The 20,152-nt window shown below is 42.5% G+C and overlaps 1 protein-coding gene across 2 annotated transcripts in view; it reads right to left on the minus strand.

Annotated features, from left to right (window-relative positions):
* The window catches only part of P2RX6 (purinergic receptor P2X 6), a 51,126-nt gene extending 36,162 nt beyond the window's left edge, over positions 1–14,964 (minus strand). For both annotated transcript variants that reach the window (XM_089677465.1, XM_089677456.1), the window contains exons 1-5: positions 14,766–14,964; positions 11,895–12,048; positions 9,092–9,163; positions 7,451–7,526; positions 3,151–3,244 (exon numbers count right to left, since the gene is read on the minus strand). In XM_089677465.1, coding sequence (XP_089533591.1) covers positions 3,151–3,244; positions 7,451–7,526; positions 9,092–9,163; positions 11,895–12,048; positions 14,766–14,899 — 530 coding nt within the window. In that variant the 5' untranslated portion in view covers positions 14,900–14,964. The remainder of the gene's footprint in view (positions 1–3,150; positions 3,245–7,450; positions 7,527–9,091; positions 9,164–11,894; positions 12,049–14,765) is intronic.
* Between the last annotated feature and the right edge of the window lie 5,188 nt (positions 14,965–20,152).

A 20,152-nucleotide genomic window follows, 5' to 3' on the forward strand; every position in this document is an offset into this window, starting at 1 on the left:
ATGCAACCACCACATCTAATGATTGGTATGCTGTAATATATTACACTTTTTGGTTTGGGGTTTAATATCCCTTTAAAGTTTAGTGTTTCTCAACAGTTGCTTGCTTCAAAATAAAAAATCCCTACTTACCCAATGCACTATAATTCTTGTTTAACTTCTGCACTAAAGAAGATACACTAATAAAACAGGACGATAATTAATAAATACATAAACACATTTACGTCAGTGAATAAGGAAATCTTATTTGTAAATGTTTACACAGTGATCCAACAGACACGTGCCTTTGTAAGCATCAAACAGTAAATGCCTAAAGTAGATGTACAGGTGGGCATGGAAATATTAATGAAGAACTCCAGTTTAAAAAAAATAAACAGACCAGCAGTAGTAAAAAAATAAAAAAGCTGCTTTTCTATAAACTGTAATACTCACCTTTACTGCAGCACTGTCCCCCGCAGCATGACCTCTCTTTCACTAAATGGAGCCTTCAACCAACAGGTTATGACACACAAAGGTGAGCGGGAACTCCAAAATCTACCATGGAGACAGGAATAGAATCCATAATTATGGCAGGAGGATCCAACTGTTGAAGTATCCAAGACGTATAAGAAACCAAGGACCAACCCGCATCTTTTTTTTTTAATTGCATTATGCATAACATTTTTTGAGGTGTCCTCTGGCCTGTCCCATGACAAGCAGAGTCTTTCCTCCTCAACTCTGGAGTCAGCAGTGGTCTCCAATGCTGCAGAGAGAGATTCACACATTATGTTCTTTATATAATTTTATTTTGAGCCCTGGCTGAGATAATGACGCACCCCCAAGGATCTGTTCATGATAGCTTGGGATCACAGAAGCAGGCTGAATGACTCTGGATGTCATTCAAATAGTAAGAGAACCTGTGGATAATAGGAGAGAAGGAGGAAGAGGAAGACAGAGAAAGATGTGAAAAGCAGCACGAGAGCATAGAGTGAGAAGTGCTTTGCAGGTTTGTTTGTGTTTTAACGAAAAAGGGGAAGGAGCAATTTAAGAAAAAAAAAAAAAGCTTTAGATCAGGGGTCTGCAAACTTTCTAAACAAAGGGCCAGTTTACCATCCTTCAGACTTTAGGCGGGCCAGACTGTGCCCAGTGGGAGTGAACAATGTCCCATCTTTTGTTCCCCATCGTTGGTGTCAGTTGGAGGAATAGTGCCTCCTCGTTGGTGTCAGTAGAAGGAAAAGTGCCTGATTGTTGCTGTCAATAGGAATGGTAGTGCCCTATGGTTGATGTCAGCGGTAGGAATTATGCCCCATCGTTGATGTCAGTGGGAGGAAAAATGCCTTAAGGGCCAGATATAGGCAAGCAAAGGGCCACATCCGGCCCCTGGGCCATAGTTTGGAGTCTACTGCTTTAGATGATCAGGGGAATTCAATAAAGCAGTAATGTCACTTTTCTGGCAGTATGGCCACTTTAATATGGCCTGCACCTAATCCAAGCCCTGCACCAGTTTCAGTACAAGTACCGACACATGTGCCAGATTTAGGTATTTCTCACTACCGTCACTTTTAAAATCTCTCGCTTTAGCTGTGACAGATTCTAAAAGAATTACCACCAGCTCACAGATAAGCAAACTGACAGTAATTAAGACCAATGTACAGGGGGAAGGGGGTGTTCATTACTTTATTAACACCTTCCCACCTGGCCTATGGCAGATTGACTGCGGGGCGGAACACTCGCCTTTGTGACTGGGCGTCAAATGACGTCCTGTCAAAACAAGCCACTCCCGCAGCCGTGGGGCCGCGCAGTGGCACGATCTGTCATTGGCTGTGCCCACGGGACACAGCCAAAGACATATCACTACACCGACCTATTGCCAGTGTCATGTGACCGCTGTGACCAATAACAGCAGATCACATGTCAATTGTATACAATGGATGGTTTCCTGTCATGCCATCCATTGTATACAATTATGTTGTTAGCTATGACTAGTCAAGGCAGTCACATGATACAGACAGGGCCAATCACAGCCCATCTGTATTATGTGATCAGCTTTCCCCAATCACAGCTAATCACAACAAAAGACTGAATGAATCAGTTTCATTCAGTAACAATGATTGCAAATATCAATGAAATACATTGGTATTAGCAATTATACTGCGTTAAAAAAAAATCCTGATCACTTGCCCAGAGTAGTTCAATGTTACTATGGCAACATAGTATTGCTTTGGTCACAGTGTGCTGAAAAATCAAATAGTTAAAAAAAGAAAAATGTAATAAAAAATAAAACAAATAATAGAAACATTTGCAAAAAAATACAAATTCAATTATTATTATTATTTTCACCAAAGAAATGTAGCAGAATAGATTTTGACCTAAATTTATGATGAAATGTTATTTATTTGTAAAATTGTATAACAGAAATGAAGAAAAGTGCATTTTTTTAATACGTTTCAGGTGTTTTTTGTTTTGTTTAGCAAAACATAAAAAACTCAGTGGTGATTAAATACCACCAAAAGAAAGCTCTAGTTATGTGAAAAAAAATTCAAAAAAATTCATATGGGTACAGTGTTGCACGACCACACAATTGTCATTCAAAGTGCAACAGCGCTGATAGCTGAAAATTGGCCTGGGCAGGAAGGGGGTATAAGTGCCTGGTATTGAAGTGGTTAACATATGAATGTGTTTTATATTTACTTCATTAGTTGCTTGGACGAAGGCGGCCCACGTCTTAGCAACCAATGATTCAGTCATGCTAAACTAACAGTGAGCAGAGCCTGATGGGGTGCTCTGAGAGACAAGTTCAGGTCTACCTTGCCTGTAATTGACAGCACTAGGCAGTGGGAAGATATGAAGCAGCTATAAATCCTCCCATTATGTGAGCTGTCAATCAAAAATAAAGGGGACCTGATGGGGAACTAGTCTCCCAGTTTCCTATCAGGCTCCACTTACCGCTAGAACAAATCTCATCCGTATGGCTTTCAATGTGATGGGCACAATGGCTGGGGAGGGAGTGTACCTGGGAAGCAATGTCCACTATGGACAATACAACCTTAGTGTGGACACAGATTCATATACCTGTGTCTCCCCAGGATATCTTTTTTTGGGGGTGAGCTGACCTTCAGTCACATGTGGTTTTTGTGATATGCAGAACAACAGGGAATCATGCAACTACATTACCTTGTCAATGATTCATTCTCAACAGGACACCAGGCGTATATCTCACAGGTGGAATGAGTACTGTTCAGTGCTACACATCGTCCTGTTTTCACACCTGTCAGACAAATGTTCTCTATGTTTAAAAGAATTGTGAAAGCCGCCTGCTAGCATTTTTCAGCATTATTATTGCTTGTTCGGCGGCCATGTTTAGTGTAACAGACGCCACATATCTTTTCTACGATTTCAGCAAAATTTGAATGATGAAATTTGGAATGTTCAAAATCCCAACAGCAGCAAATGAGATTTCAAAAGAGATCCAAGGTGGTCATCGGTACACTAGTGCTTCTAATTTTTTTCTAATATACAACAAAGTATCAAGGAAGCCGCTCAGGGCCCTAAAATAGCAAATGAAACAAGCATTGCTAATGATAGTAAGGTGATAATTGGACAGTGTATGGAATTCTAATTGTGTAAAAACATGTGCTTACTTGCACAAATGCAAGTTCTATGGCACAGAGATTATAATTGCACATCATGTTGGAAAATCTTTACACAACTGGTTGCTGTTTCCTTTGGCATGGAGAACTAGGAATAAATACCTCTCTGTTCAATGATTTTGCATCCTGCTTATAGAAAAAGGATATTTTGTGGATTTATAGACAGATGGCTTAAAGCAAACCTAAACCTGAAAATGAGTCTTATGCTTTTACACAAAACTCTCTCTGTCAGCCTGTGCAGGGCACTAGTGCCTCTTTGTCAGGGTTTAGGCTGCAGCGGGAGGAAGGATCTATGTGAAAGGAGAGGCATTCATTGGCTTCTCTGGCCTTTACTTGAGCAGCCAATCACGACGTAGTAATATGGAACTCGGAAATAGCTGCTGTGGGGTTCTGGTCATCATCATTAATTTTCAATTAAATAAGCAGTTGAAAAAAAAGTTTGATTTACAGGATGAACTGCAATATAAAGCCATGAAGGATATCCTATTGTTTGTATAAGAAATTAAAAAAAAAAACTATAATAAAAAAAAAGCACAGTATAAACCGTCACTTACAAAAAAAAGAGTAAGCACCAAAAGGGGCTGTTAAGTACTTCAAACATGCTAGTCCCACAAGGCACCCCTTGACATGTCTATGTAAATACTTATGTTCTTGGCCTAAGAGAGCATAAGTACGCTTCTACCTGTACCACATGCATCCCTCAAGAAATAGGTGTACTTTCCTACATCACCATTTTTCTATTATAATTAGTATTTTATTAAAAAAAATGCTTAATTTACAGAGTGGGCTGTAACATAAAAAGTGCAAGAAATTATTTCACACATTCTGGCCCCAGAGGGCAACCCTGGAGCACTTGACATGTCTATGTAAGTACTGATGTACTGGGCATTAGAGACCATAGGCAAGCCCGTCCTTCAAACACACATTCCTCATGGCAATGCAAGACTGCCTAATACAGGTGAAACTCAAAAAATTTAAATATCATGCAAAAGTTAATTTATTTCAGTAATGCAACTTAAAAGGTGAAACTAATATATGAGATAGACTCATTACATGCAAAGCAAGATAGTTCAAGCCGTGAGTTGTCATAATTGTGATGATTATGGCTTACAGCTCATGAAAACCCCAAATCCACAATCTCAGAGATTCTGAGGCCACATGGAAACAGGTGTTCTGGTCTGATGAGACTAAAATTGAATTATTTGGCCTCAACACTAAATGATATGTCTGGCGGAAATCCAATACAGCCCACCATCCAAAAAACACAATTCCTACAGTAAAGTGTGGAGGTGGCATTGTCCTGTTACACAGTAGGGGCCGGGGAGGACTGACCATTTGGAAACTCGGGCACTGCCCGAGGGCCCGGAGTCAGTAGGGGGCCCCTACTGGTACCTTTTTCATAGGCTTTTTTTAGTTTGGGCAAGGACACAGGGGCCCCATGATCTCCTATTGCCCGGGGGCCCCATGAGTTGTCAGTCCGCCCCTGGTAGGGGTGTTTCTCTGCAGCAGGGACTGGAGCACTTGTCAGGATAGAAGGAAAAATGGATGGGACATAATACTGTCAAATTCTTGAGGAAAATCTTCTGCCCACTGCCAGAAAGTTGTCAATGGGAAGAAGGCTTACCTTCCAGCACGATAATGACCCAAAGCACACAGCAAAAATGACCACACAGTGGGGGAAGGAGAAAAAGGTGAATTGAAAATCTGCAGAATGACTTAAAGACTGCAGTCCACAAACAGTCACCATAAAATTTAACTTAACTTGAGCAGTTCTGCAAAGAAGAGTGGGCAAATATTGCAGTCTAGATGTGCAAAGTTATTAGAGATATCCCAACAGACTAAAAGCTGTAATTAAAGCAAAAGGTAGTTCAGCAAAATACTAACACAAGGGGGTGATCCTTTTTCCAACTCAGTGATTCTGTTTTAGAACTTTTTTTTATACTTTTCTGACATGTTGATGTTATATCTTTCACTTGGAAGTTCTAAGTTACACTGAGTAAATACAGCCAGAAAAAACAAAAACTGTGTCTGTCTTCATTTCAGGCTACAAAGCAACAAAATGTAATTATTATAAAAGGGGTGGGGGGGTGATTCTTTTTTATACTCACTGTAACAAGGGCCTTTGGTGCCTTTATAAATTTAAATTTAACGTGGTCTCGAATAAGAGACTGGCATGGAGGAATGTTAGCTAATGTAATTGCCTGAAGGTTCTATGGCATCGTGTACAAAATTTCAGCATCAGAGTACCCTTTCTAACCTATTGGGTACCTGTGTACCTCTCATTGGAAGCTACATAAATACTGAGTGGAGCAGAGCAGCAGTTGTTGCTTAATAAACTTCTTTCTGAGAGGATATTGTGTTCTGATAATTCTATGAGATTACTACATAATAACAGTATTTGGTATGAATTATTATTTACATTTTATGCACAGTTTGTAATTTTGTCAACATGCTTAACAGGTTGTTCTGCAAAAGTGACAGTCAAACTACAAGGCCTCATTCACGCAGGAGTGCCAATCCATATGCCCACGCAAAGGGTCGTCTTCAGCCACTGGGGATGTATTGATCAGGACACAGACAGACTGTACACTCCAGGATGCCTGTGAAGGTCCATGCAGTTCCATGCAGCCAGCTGCCTGTCATTGATTTCAACAGGATGCCTGCACATCCCTGCATGGAATACCTGTGCATACCAGGCAGCTGAATTCGGCCCTTTGCATGGGCATACAGATTGGTATGCTCATGCGAATGAGACCCAACTTTCCCACTTGTTTGAGCAGTTATGGTAACAGTTGAAAAATTGATTTAAATTATGTGAAAAGGTATATGAAAGATAAATTAATATACTGAATATTATCATTAAATGTATTAACCACATACAATTTCAGAAAAATTTGCAACAATGGTCTTTCAACTAGCTTCTTGCCTAGTTAGGTGGCATTACAAAATGGGAGGAAATCAGGATAAACACAGTTGCTCCAGATAATTAATAGCTAATACCTGCTGTATATATTATATTGAGGAGAAAATCCAGCAGAAAGCTGCCTCACTACTTCATAAGGGGCAGTTCACACTACATGTGTTTCAGATTGCTTTTTTTCTGCATCCAAAAGGCACAGAAAATAGGTTATATGGTTGTCAATGTCATAGTTCACATCAGTGCTTGCAGTTCCAGTGCGTTCCGGCTGCAGAAAAAAAAGCAGAACAGGCTGCATTTTTCTTGCACAGAACTGTACTGGAACATGGTAAAACGTATCAAAAACACACCGGAACACACATGTCCCTATTTAAACTGAAGAAAGATAGAGAAAAAAATGAACTGGAAAGAATCAAAAACGCATAGGAACACGTAAAAAAAGCATCAAATACGCACCAGAACACACCAAAAAAGCGTCAAAAACGTGCATGCATAAACGCATCCAGAACACATCTGGACTGCGCTTCTATAGTGTGAACTGGTCCTAAGGGCTAGTTCACACTAGATGCAGTTCAGTGAGCTTTTTTTCTGCATCAAAAATGCATGCACAGTGTTTTCCATGTATTCCAATGGCCTTAGTTCACACCAGTGCAGTCAGTTCCAGTAAGTTTCCGGTGCAAAAAAAAAAAAATTAGAACATGCTGCATTTTTTCTGCACAGAACCATACTGGAACATAGCAAACTGCATCAAAACTGCAACAGACCTATGTGTGGTGAACTGTAGACAAAAATGTATCCGGAATGTATCCGGAATGCGTTTTTGTAGTGTGAACTGGACCTAAATGAAGACTTATATAGATCAGAGTACTATTTGTGGTTGCATGGTTTATATATATGAAACTATTACCATTTCCATTTACTACATGTTCTCCTGGTAGACAGTCCAGGTCTTCTCCACACCTACCATCTACAATCAATGGGCTCTGTAAGACAAATATTAACAAGTGAACACACCAATTGTTAAGGCTCATCGTTTACAGTTCCCCACAAATTTTACAGTGGCTCAGCATTGTTGTCCCCTACGATTTCTAGTAAACTAGTGGTCTCCTCACTAGCCAAAATGTTCCCCTATGGGATTACATCTACCATGTCCTAGGTCTACAATAATTAAAGTGGATTTAAATCTTCAGTAAAAAAAAAAAGCAATCAGGCAGCATTTTATTGCAGATGACACATGCTATGTCCCTTCTGCAATAAAACAAATGTACCTGCTTGTTTACAATGTTCTTTTTCAAGTACACGGAGGGGTGCATAGTGCCAGAGGCCGGAAGCCAGTCACCTGGAAGAAGCCTGGGGGAGAAGATGTCAGAGGGCAGCAGGGGATTCAACAGTCATGTTCCTGGAATGGAGGTAAGTGTTCTGTAGTCCTGCATTAAAGTGTTACTAAACTCACAACAGTAAAATCAGTCTGTATATGCAGTAAAGCATGCTTGTTATACTCACTGTGGAACCTAAGGGGTTAATCCTCTGCAGTGTGTAAAAAGGATGTTTAATCCTGTCTTATCTGATCCTTCCCTTCTACTACTGTTCCCAATCCATCTGCTGATAGAACAGAACTTTGGGGGAAAGCTGCACATGCTCAGTTTTGTGTGTATTGTTAGAGAGTTTTTTTTCTTGGGAGAGTGCATGTAATCAGTACAGGGCCAATCAACGCTATACAGACTGGGTCAGGGGTTATGCAGCCTCAAAGCACAATCAGGGGAGAATGAAAACTCCTCCTACAAGCTTTAACCCATGCTCTGCTGGACACTGATAGAAGTCACAAGACTGCTTTAACTGCTGTTGAGAAAAGGTATTTAGCAGTTTGTAGTTACTAAAATAATTGCATTTCCATGTTGTGTGTACTGTGGGAGACCAGATATAGTGAATGCAGGGTCCTGGGTTTAGTAACACTTTAAGCACCCAAGTACTATTACAGCTTTAGGTAAGGATCTGCAGAAGAGTGTTTACAGATGCTGAGATAGGGCCATTCTGGATCCATTCTGGCATCTGGGAGGGACTGGTGCAGTGTCCAGCCCTACTGCCTGTCAAAATCTCTGGACAGAGCTGGACCCTCTACTGAGCAGTCTTCTGCATTCTGGTTCTTCATCCCTGAACACACAGGGCCCTAGATGCGGGCACCACTTGGTACAGCATTCAGTCCCATCCAGCCGAAGCCTGCCATGGACTTTGATAAGCCTCCTGCAGCAGGGCTGGATGCTGCACCTGTCTCGCCAGGGCATACTAAAAGATTTGGAGGGATGTACTGCTTCTAGACAGCCCCGTGTGCAAAGGGCCCTACACAGATATTTAACTTAACTATTTATTTTTAAAGCTATATTCTGGTTAAAAATACTAACTTTATTTCATGTGTAATATTCATTTTATTATATTTGTATTTCTGCATAATAAAACATGTTCTGCACAGAGTGTTCTTTTATAAGTGTTATATGATACGTAAGCTTTGTTTGCTGGAAGGAAAAGGACCAATAATAAAGTGCAGTCTTACCTCTGGACAGAAACCTAGTACTTGTCGTGGTGTGGCAATAAAATTTGTCACCAAGAAAAGGACATTTTCTCCCTGCAATAAATAGAAAACGAAACCTGAAACATTTGGTCAAGCAGTATCACTAAAGAGACTTTCACTGAATTCTAGTTATTTTGTTAGCGGAAGGTGATGTGGGCCCTGTGTGTAAAATTATACTCACTAGGCAAATCTAAGGGGGTGATTCAGCTCACTGAAGGACCTTTTTGGTATATTTTCCCTTGCTGATTGCATAGTTGCCTCTTTTAGATTTAGGTCTTAACCCTCCCTTGCTGATTGCATAGTTGCCTCTTTTAGATTTAGGTCTTAACCCTCCCTTGCTGATTGCATAGTTTCCTCTTCTAAAATTAGGTCTTGACACTACTGACTTTAGTAGGGAATCCTTTAACAGATAAGCTGGCAACAGCAAGGGGATTGCCAGAGGAAATCCATAGCACTGAATCATTACTACAAAACTGAAATAATACTACACAGTAAGCATGTAGGCAGGTTCGGTTTAGGGAGACAGGTTTAGTCTAGGAACAGGTTCCTGTGGAGGACTGCGGAGAATTTAATTTTAATTTTTTTTTTTTTTACAGAAAGTGCTTGATCAGGAGACTGATGAGGCTACACTAGTGTGGCTGCACTGGCATGGCTGATCAGGATATTGATGAGGATGCACTGGTGTAGATGCACTAACATGGATGATCAGGACACTGGTGTGGCTGATCAGGACTCTGATGACGCTGAATTGGTAGATGCACTGGCATGGCTGATCAGGACACTGATGAGGCTGCACTGGTGTGGCTGATCAGGACACTGATGAGACTGCACTGGTGTGGCTGATCAGGACACTGATGATGCTGAATTGGAGTAGATACACTGGCGTGGCTGATCAAGACACTGATGAGCCCGCATTAGCATGGCTGCACTGGTGTGGCCAATCAGGACACTGATGAGGCTGCACTGGCGTTGCTGATCAGGACACTGAAGAGGCTGCACTGGCATGGCTGATCAGGATGCTGATGAGGCTGCACATGCATGGCTGATCAGGACACTGATGAGGCTGCACTGCCGTAGCTGATCAGGACACTGATAAAGCTGCATTTGTGCGGTTGCACTGATGTGGCTGATCAGGACACTGATGAGGCTGCACTGCCGTAGCTGATCAGGACACTGATAAAGCTGCATTTGTGCGGTTGCACTGATGTGGCTGATCAGGATACTGCTGAGGCTGCACTGGCATGGCTGATGTGGACATCGATGAGGCTGCACTGGTGTGGCTACATTGGAATGGATGATCAAGACACTGGTGAGGCTGCACTGGCATGGCTAATCAGGACACTGATGAGACTGCACTGACGTGGCTGATCAGGACACCGATAAAGCTGCACTGGTGTGGCTGCACTGGCATGGCTGATCAGGACACTGACGAGGCTACACTTGCATGGCTGATCAGGACATCGATAAGGATGCACTGGCAAGGCTGATCAGAACACTGATGAGGCTGCACTGGCATGGCTGATGTGGACATTGATGAGGCTGCACTGGTGTGGCTACATTGGCATGGATGATCAAGACACTGGTGAGGCTGCACTGGCATGGCTAATCAGGACATTGATGAGACTGCACTGACGTGGCTGATCAGGACACCAATTAAGCTGCACTGGTGTGGCTGCACTGGCATGGCTGATCAGGACACTGACGAGGCTACTTTTGCATGGCTGATCAGGACATCGATGAGGATGCCCTAGCAAGGCTGATCAGAACACTGATGAGGCTGCACTGGCATGGCTGATCATAACACTGATGAGGCTGCAGTGGGATGGCTGATCAGGACACTGATAAGTCTGCACTGGCGTGGATACACTGACAAGACTGCATTGGTGTGCATAATTGGTGCAGTAGATCAGGACTCTGGTGAGGTTACACTGGTGTGTGGCACTGTAAAAATCACAGTATGTAAACAGACTCCCTGATCCTGCACAGATTGGCTCTCTTTCCCTCACACATGGTCTCTGTGAGGAAAGGAGAGCTGGTAAATGGCAAAGGACCTATTGTTTGGTTACATTGTGACAGCTGTGATTGGACACAGTGGTAAAGGGTGGCTGTGACTGGCTCTTTACCCCGATCTGTGATCCACTGTGTCCAAGGCACACAGCAGTCACAGAGATTTCCTAATACGTGCACATGGGAGGACATCCGGGGACGCCATCGCAGAACTAGAGAGCTGTCATAAGGCTATATATTGATTATACGGCAGGTAGCAAGTGGTTAAAAAGCAATCATGCCAAAGATTTGTTTTTTTGCGCTTGACTTGCATTTGGAATGCATTGACATTGACTTTAACTGAGTACACAAGATAGTTCAGAGGCTGCATCTGACCTGCTCTGCATTGTTGTGTGTTTCTTTGGACGCAGAATCTCTTACTGAGGTGGTTTGAAATACAGACAAAAGCAGCCTTTTCTTCTCAAACACTTATTTTCCATTCAAACTGAGCTGCATGTACTCAAATGGAAAAGCAGATTTGACAAACAAAAAACACAGCATTTGATGAGAACATCCCTCGATATGAACCATTATACATAGGCAGCACTGGTAGTAAATGTACTCAATCCAAAAGCTACTTGAGGATATGTGATCTAGACTGGGGGGTGTTCAGTAAACACTGGCTTCCATATAGGGGTATATATTTTAATAAACTTAAAAAACCACCGTTCTATGTGAACCCAGACTAACAATGGCAGGAATGTGAACTGATTGAATGCTATATAATAAACAGTCTTACCTGAGAAGGCTTTACAAAGTCTACCACATCCCACAGCCTTTGCTGATATTCCCGGAGGTCTTTAGTGACTGAAGATCCTTTGAGTTTTGTTATCACAGAAGCGTGAGGATCAGAATCACTTTCTTGATATCCCTTCTTTACAAGAAACACCCACCTGTTCAACAAATGCAGTCTATCAGGATCTATTTCATGTGTTAAATAATTATTATTATACGTATTTACCAAGGCTTGGGTCACAATCGTTGCATTGCAGGAACATGCACAAATTAGTGGGCTTTCCCTCAATGCACAAATATGCACTGCTTTTTTTTAGAGACAAGCAGCAGTGACATTCATTTTTAATGGCACCTCCATGCATCTTTATAACGCATGCATTCGCACATACCAAAATGCATGGTACCACAAGTAACATGTATTTTGATGCAGCATGGTTTTTAAAATGGTGCAGTCCCCTTTACTGGACATTTCTTGGGTATAGGGAAGCCCACTGAAACTATTCAGCTGCCCTAAACATGACACACAGGAATGAACGGAAACCTCCATGGTGTGAACAAAGCCTAAGGGAAATTTAGTATTTATTTATTACAGGTACTTATATTGCGCCATCAATTTATGCAGCGCTTTACATACATATTATCCATTCACATCAGTCCCTAACCCTCAAGGAGAGAACAATCTAAGGTCCCTAACTTACATTCATACATACAGATACTGTGGCCAATTTTAGACAGGAGCCAATTAACCTACCAGCATGTCTTTGGAGTGTGGGAGGAAACTGGAGTACCCGAAGGAATCCCACACAGGCACAGGGAGAACATGCAAACTCCAGACAGGTGGTGCCATGGTTGGGGTTCAAACCAACAACTGTAGTACTGCCACGTGGAAGTGCTAATCATTTAGCCACTGTGCTGCCCAGAATGAAAGGTTGTAAGAACTCCTGGTCTAAGTAAAGGACATACATTTCCTACTGGTGAAGTGACAAAAGTACAAGATTGGAGGGGAATGCATAATTCTTTCTTTTTTATCTGCATACACAGAATACAGTATATTTGAACTTGAAAATGTATAAATAGATCTGTGCGGTGATCAGCCGAGTGCAGCTGCAACTAATCACTACCTGAAATACTCTCTGTAACTTTGTGTAGAAATCAGCATTCAGCAAATCACGATAATGGCCAGTCACTTCCATAACTGGTGAATCATTTGTGCACTGCACTGCAGTGAAAAAATGCCACACACTTAATTTCAGTACTTTTCAGAATTTGGGCATATACTGCACATTGAACACACATAGTGCTACCACAATGCACTGGTGTATCAGGTTCTGAGCTGAGTGATAGCTTCCCCTTTGTGATTATACTTCCCCACCCTCCAATCAGCAAGCTACAGGCAATTCAGTGACCAAGTTGTACTGCTTAGATGCAGTGGACTAAAGTGTGGTCACCCACCATGCTGTGCTGGCTGTCAAGGATAAATCAGCTGTTTGTCCGGAATTCAACTTTAATTAGTTTCGGTCAGTGAGTCACCTGAATTTAATCCGCCAGAGAGCCTGCAGTCATGTACTGTATGTCTAATATGAGAGATGAGTTGACAGGTCTCCTGTGTACACACGTTTATGATTGTATTAAAGTGGAAGTAAATTTCCACTGTTATTTACTGCAAGCAGGCAACCTCTTTATTGCAGAAGAGACATGCAATAGGATGCACCTACCTGCCTGCTCTTAGCACTCCCCAGCATGTAAACTGAGTTGCTCATGTACAGCTCAGCTTACAGAGTAGGCCCAATCCCTTTGTGCCGGGATGACTGGCTCCCGCGCAGGAGTGACGTCACCTCGCACCAGCCAATGAAGATAGCCAAAAAATGGCACACAGAAGATGAAAGTGCCAGCAAGGGACGAGCACCATTGGAGGAAAGGTGAGTGTAGCTCCCTGTAGTTCTGCTTTAAAACAGAACTAAACCTATTGATTTATCGGTTTCCCCAAACTGTTGCATTAAAGGCATGCCTCAACTGAACTGTCGTGCCATCAAATGGCTGGTGTTATAACTAATCACATGTCATATCAAACAGAGCCTAACATGGCAGTCTCCCTGGCTGTAAAGGATAGGAGGGTTTAGTTCCACTCTAGGTATATTTAGCAGGTAGGTCCATGTACTGTATTACCCTAGGTTTACATCTGTGCGGGTGGTGCCGCTGTGGATAATACGTGCAGCCGCAGCACCCGAGAAATGCAGACCCGCGGGCAGGTGCCATTAGTTCTAATGGCAAGCCGCCCACACTGGAAAACGCAACCGTACTGGGAACCGAGGTTCCCGTGCGGATTGTGTTTTCCAAAGAAATGCAGGGACTTCTTCCCTGCGTATCACGGGCATGGGAGTCCATTCAAATGAATGGGCTCTCGTGCTAATGCAAAACGCATCCCGAACGGCCGCATAGATGTGAACCGGGGGTCAGGCCTCAAATGTAATGTTCCCTCACATTGCTGGTTTTCATGAATGGGAAAGCATGATCAAAGTGCAGGTTACAGAAGCAATGTTCAGCAGTGAAGAAAAAACCATCATGGTCTAGTTATGCCATGTTACCTAGTGTGGGGACAGAGGCAACAAAAGCCATGACTTTCACTGCCTAGCATTTGATTTACTATACAGCATCATGATAAAACCCTGAAGACTCTATCAGCATTTTTCATGAAGAGTTAAAAATGACATCATCACGTTACATTCTGTCTATCCATCAGCTTTTTATCTAGCCAGGTCAATTACTGCAACTATTTTATCTACATCATCTTCATCAGTGTAGCCTATTGTCATTTATGGAATTCAATTTCTCACATCCTCTAGATGATTGTGTTAGAAAATCAAATCTAACTCACCCAATAATATAACATAAAATGCCCAGATGAAGCAGGCGAAGAAACACTCCGACCTTCCTGTTCTTTGTCAGCACGTATTTCTCTGTCTTGTAATCTAAGATGGGTGGAAAAGATTTTGTACAGGCTGCTTCCATTACTGCTCCAAATGCAGAATGACTCTGCTGTTTTCCTGCTCTTTTCTGGGTTAAAGGGACAGGTCTGCTGCGTCTGTGTTCATCATAACCATGTGGCATGCATAATATCATTTCGAGGGTGCACAGACACATCACAGAGATTCTGCAAAATAATAAAGTGGTAACAAAAACATCAAATATAATTTCACTTTTCAATACTTTTTATTGAATAATTTTACAAAGGAAATAGGGCAGAATTAAACAATTACCATCAATAAAGAGTGTGCCATCATATATACAGATAAAAACACCAAAGCAACAAATTCTGCCATAACAAATGGTAGTGAAGTCAAGACATAAATGGCGGCCGAAACATAGTCAAGTACAGCTCGTCTTGCTAGCACAATATACATAATATAGAACAATATAAAAGGAGTAGAAAGAGCAAAGAATAGAAAGGAAAATCAAGTTGAGGGTCATTAAGGCACAGAGAGGTAATGAATCCACGGTCCCCACGTGGTATCGAATTTCTTCGAATTATTGTGTAAGATACAGGTGAGTTTGCTGTTAACCATGATCCAGTTGAGTTTCTTTTTAACATAATCAAGGGGAATGACTGATTGTCGCCAGTGTCTAGGTATAGAAATTTTCGCAGCTAGAAACATATATGAAATCAAATATAATTTTAAAGTTTTTACACTGTATATCAAGAAAATCTAGTCCATTGGTTCAATGAACATTGGACAGAGAAGTTGGAAGTGAGTATGAATTATCACTGGTACACCAACAAGCCATTGTCCCTATTACTGTATAATAAAACCTGCACACTGAAAATTCATCTTTTACCACAAATGATCCCTCTAGGCTTTGAATATAGCTATTTATATTAAAGTGGAATGAAAGTTCTCTGGGTGGGTTCTTGCCATAATGTGCAGCATACCATATGCACAGTGCCCACCTTCACTCATGACAGGTCCAGACTCCAGGTGCCGATTCATGTCACCATCTCCTCTGCTGTCGCTTTAGGATTTTGTGATTCTGCTCTTTGACCATTGATGTGTAGCCCTCTTTGGGTGGGTTATAAGAAATGGTCTTACCCAAATAGATGCACACCAGTATGGAAATAATACAAGCTTAATATAAGAAGAGATTAATATTAGTACATGCATCCAATGTACAAACAGGTATTATCAGGAAAGGACCCAAAAGGAGTCTTGGTGGAATTGTGTACAAATACATAGTTTTTAATTAAGATACCTCCAGAGGAATGGTGCAGCAAGGTTCGGCTGCAGGGGCCCCTGAGGATGATCGCAATGAGGCATCTGTCCTGGTGTTGGAGACCTGAGGAAAAGATCAGCTGTGATGGGGGGATCCTCTAACCATTGTCCAACCAGGCTGGAATACAGCTTCTCACAAGCAAAAACTGTACTGTGGCACTGGAACTCAGAGTCAGCCTATCTGCGCTGCATTATAGTGCCTATTAGCTTTTAACTACCAGACGTTGCCATCAGATGCCTAACCTGGCTCTAGTCTATGCTGGGCTTTGAGCCTTGAGCTAAAAGTAGCTATAGAATCCAAGAATGGTCAGGGTTAACTAAAATAACAAGAGCTGCATATAAACTCTATTGTGATAAAAAGGTTCACTTACTAACATACATCTCGGTGACCATTACACACATACAGTAGCACAAACCTTGCTATCTGTCACTTTGCATGTGAGATAATAACAATAGGACAGAATACGTCTGCCACAAGGATTCCGATACACACTCAAGAAGCTATGGGCAGCTGCAGTTAAACTATTTGAACATAGGAATACTTGCCTAATAGTCTCTGCTTCTGGTCTGGGTGAAAATACAGCAGTAGCAGCCCCTGTATATATAATGTTATATGGTTTAGTTATATCTCTACTTCCTGAAAACTCCCCTTTTATAAACATGGCAGTCTTCCAATCAAAGTTTCTGACCCAGCTAGCAGGGACAGGAAGTACCTGTCTATAACCAACTAACTATGTGGTAATCAATAAGCACAGCCACTTAAAAATACAGATAGTAGAGAGCAGCAGATCCCTACAGGTTGCCATCAATGATGTAACACCTATGAGCATTTGCACAGGTATTACGTTGTCCCCTTCACCTGGCTCCATTATTACAGATGCCAGATATTGGCTGAGACTGTACAGTGCATGGTGCAAGCAAAGTACATAGAAAATTAAAAACTGCTAGCAGCTGAGAAAATATTTGGCAAAAAGAGACTTTGCATATTTGTTCTGCCAGAAAACACAAATTCCTAACAGCTTTTTATTTTGGGACTCTATTTCTGCTTTAATCCCTTGGCGCTAGTGCCTCCAGGCCCTTTAAGGGGTTTTAGATGCCGGGAGGCGGGATGGGGTTTCTGATCATGTGACCACCATTATTAGCTGTCACAGTGGTCACATGATCGGGAAGGCCCTGATTGCAAGTAGAGATCAGGAGCTTTCCGTTAGCTGCCGGTAACTGTGCTAGGAGCATGCGTGGTGTGCGCTCTCTTCAGAGGTCTGTTTACCTTAAGGTACGCTTATATATGGCCTCTCTGCATTAGGGCCCACCCACCAAGAGGCCGCATATATGAGTGCGGCCTTTGCCAAGGAGTTAAAGAAAAAGGTAAAACTTGCTAGCAGGTAAGAACTTCTTTCCCTTCCTGCAATGTTTGAATAGGTTGCTGCACATGTCTGAGAGCTACATTATTAGTGTCCTCCCGATGGCCAAAGAGAGGGGAGCTAATGGCCAAAGACAGGGGGAGCTTGAGTAGAAGAAGACCAGGAGAAGTATGGAGCAGCGGTGATAGATCTACGAGGGGGAACACAGACCTGTCAGTGCTTGAGGAAAGTAAACTAGTAGGTAAGTCAAACAGCCATATAACGAAGGGAGGGGTGAGAGTGTCACATAATGAGATAGAACAGGGATGCCAAAATCAATTTATTCACAGGCTGCATCAGCATTATGGTTGCTCTCAAAGGACAGGCTGTATCTTTAAGAATATATGCCCAGAGCACTCCACCCTCTCTTACATCAGATGTCAAGAGCACCCCCACCATCAGAAATCAAGCGTCCCCCACCCTCCCGTATATCAGTGCACTCCCCTTACCTTGTACTGCTGTCAGGAAGAAGCAGAAGGTGCAGGGTCTGGAGGAGGACTGGAGTCAGCTGCTGAAGTCTGCTTAAAGTGGTAGTAAAGGCTCAAGTTTTTTTTACAGTCATGCATTCTATGCATGAAGGTAAAAAACCTTATGTGTACATCAGTGTCCCAGCCCCTCTAAGGCCCCATGTACATAAGACACTTCTGAATGATGGAAACTGACTGCTGGAAAAAGTAGGTTAAAAAAAGTCTGTTTAGCTGCATTTGCATAACGCGTTTATGCGCGTTTATGTGCGTTTGCGTGTAGAAGCTTTTTTTAAAGATAAGCACAGGAGAACCTCCCAAATGCCCAGAATGCACTGAAAAGTGGTAAATTATTAACTATTTCAGACTGTTTCAGAGAAATACAGAGTGTAGAAGCAGACACAGCAGTATGTGTTTCCAAGGGTGGGAAAGGTGTCTGGTGAAGTGAGTCATTAAGGTCACCTGGCAGGGGGTTTTCATGAGGAATTTGAGGTGTGAATGGTCATTAGCATATCTTTTGTTTCCAAGGGTGGGAGAGGTCTGAGGTGTGAATGGTCATTAACAGCTCTTTTGTTTCCAAGGGTGGGAGAGGTCTGAGATGTGAATTGGTCATTACAATGTGTGACAAGCTTGGTGGGAACATCCTGTTTTAAGGTTTTGTCCATCTGAGTATATCGAGAATGCTTTGCATACATTTTTCATGATGAAAAAAGGCTCTGGACAGCATTGGGAACTGGAAGAGTTAAAAAAATTTCAGCTGCAAATGCTTATAAACGCAATTTGCCGCGTTTAGCCGCGTTTTGCTTTTGAAACGCTGATAAAATCGACTGCTGAACACAAGTTTTCTGCTTTCAAAAAAACAACTGTAAACTCAAATGCCTGTAAATGACTGTAAACGATGATGTGTACATGGCTGCTGAAAAAAACGCTGAACAGTTCCTAAACGTGAGTTTATCAGCTGCATGAGCCCCAATACTTACCTGAGCCTCATCGTGATCCAGCTACGTGAATGACAGCCTCTGCTGCCCCAGGTCTCTGCCTCTTCATTGGCTGAGACAGCAAGCGGAAGCCATTGTCTCCTGCTGCTGTCAATCACAGCCAGTCAGCCAATGAGGAGAGAGAGGGGAGGGGCCAAGCCACGGCTCTGTGTGTGAATGGACACACAGAGGAGCGGGTGCCCCCATAACGCTGCTTGCTGTGGGGGCATCTGACAGACAGGATGAACCAGGAGAGCCTGCAGGGGACCTGAGAAGAGGAATATCCAGGCTGCTCTGTGCAAAACCACTGCACACAGCAGGTAAGTATAGGCATGTTTGTTATTTTACAAAAAAAATATACCTTTAGAATCGCTTTAATGCTGAGACTAGGGGAGGCGGAGTCGAGGGGTCCTGCCACTGCACAGGAAGGAGCACAATCTGTAAGAGGAGTTCTGTCCTTCTCTTTGCTGCTGACTGCTGAGATGGGGGGTTGGGGGTGTAAAGAGACAAGCCTCTCCGAGGCTGCACAGAGAAGCGCAGGATCTGCTTGAGGAGTTCTGTCCTCCTCTCTGCTGACGACTGCAGAGACAAGGTGGGGCAGGAAAGAGGGGGGTGCCGCAGCAGTAGGAGAGGTGCGAGGGTCACATGAAATGGTCTGGCAGACTGGATTCGGCCCATGAGCCTTGTGTTTGACAAGTGTGAGGTAGGACATCTGTTTTACCAGCAGGTGTCAGAAGCCATTTACCTAGGCACAAGTTCTTGCAGTGTCTAGTCTTCTCCAGAGCTCCTGTGACCTTCAGGTTTGACTACATAGTGACAGCTGTCAGTGACAGGTCATGGCTGAAAGCCTACAAGAAGTGAGCAAATGGTCATGGTACGTAAAATACATGTATAAGTGAAAAAAGAGCAGAAGTTCAGGGCAGATGGCAGGCAGAGAACAGAAACTAAAAACAGTGCAGAAACAGGGCAGAGACCAAAACAAGTCATAACCTAAAACATCTGGAAGTAACAAGTATCAAAGGATGAGCTGAAAGCAAACAGAGACAGTAGCTAATAAGAATGGGAAATGTAGTAGATATGCAGACCCGAGTATGCAAAAGACGTCTGGTAGGTCAGGAAACAGACATTTTTGGTCAAATACTCACTGAGTGCCCTT

Source organism: Staurois parvus, unplaced genomic scaffold (genome assembly GCF_062004578.1).
Source record: "Staurois parvus isolate SC_StPar_1 unplaced genomic scaffold, SC_StPar_1.0 ptg000014l, whole genome shotgun sequence".
Taxonomy (NCBI): Eukaryota; Metazoa; Chordata; class Amphibia; order Anura; family Ranidae; genus Staurois; species Staurois parvus.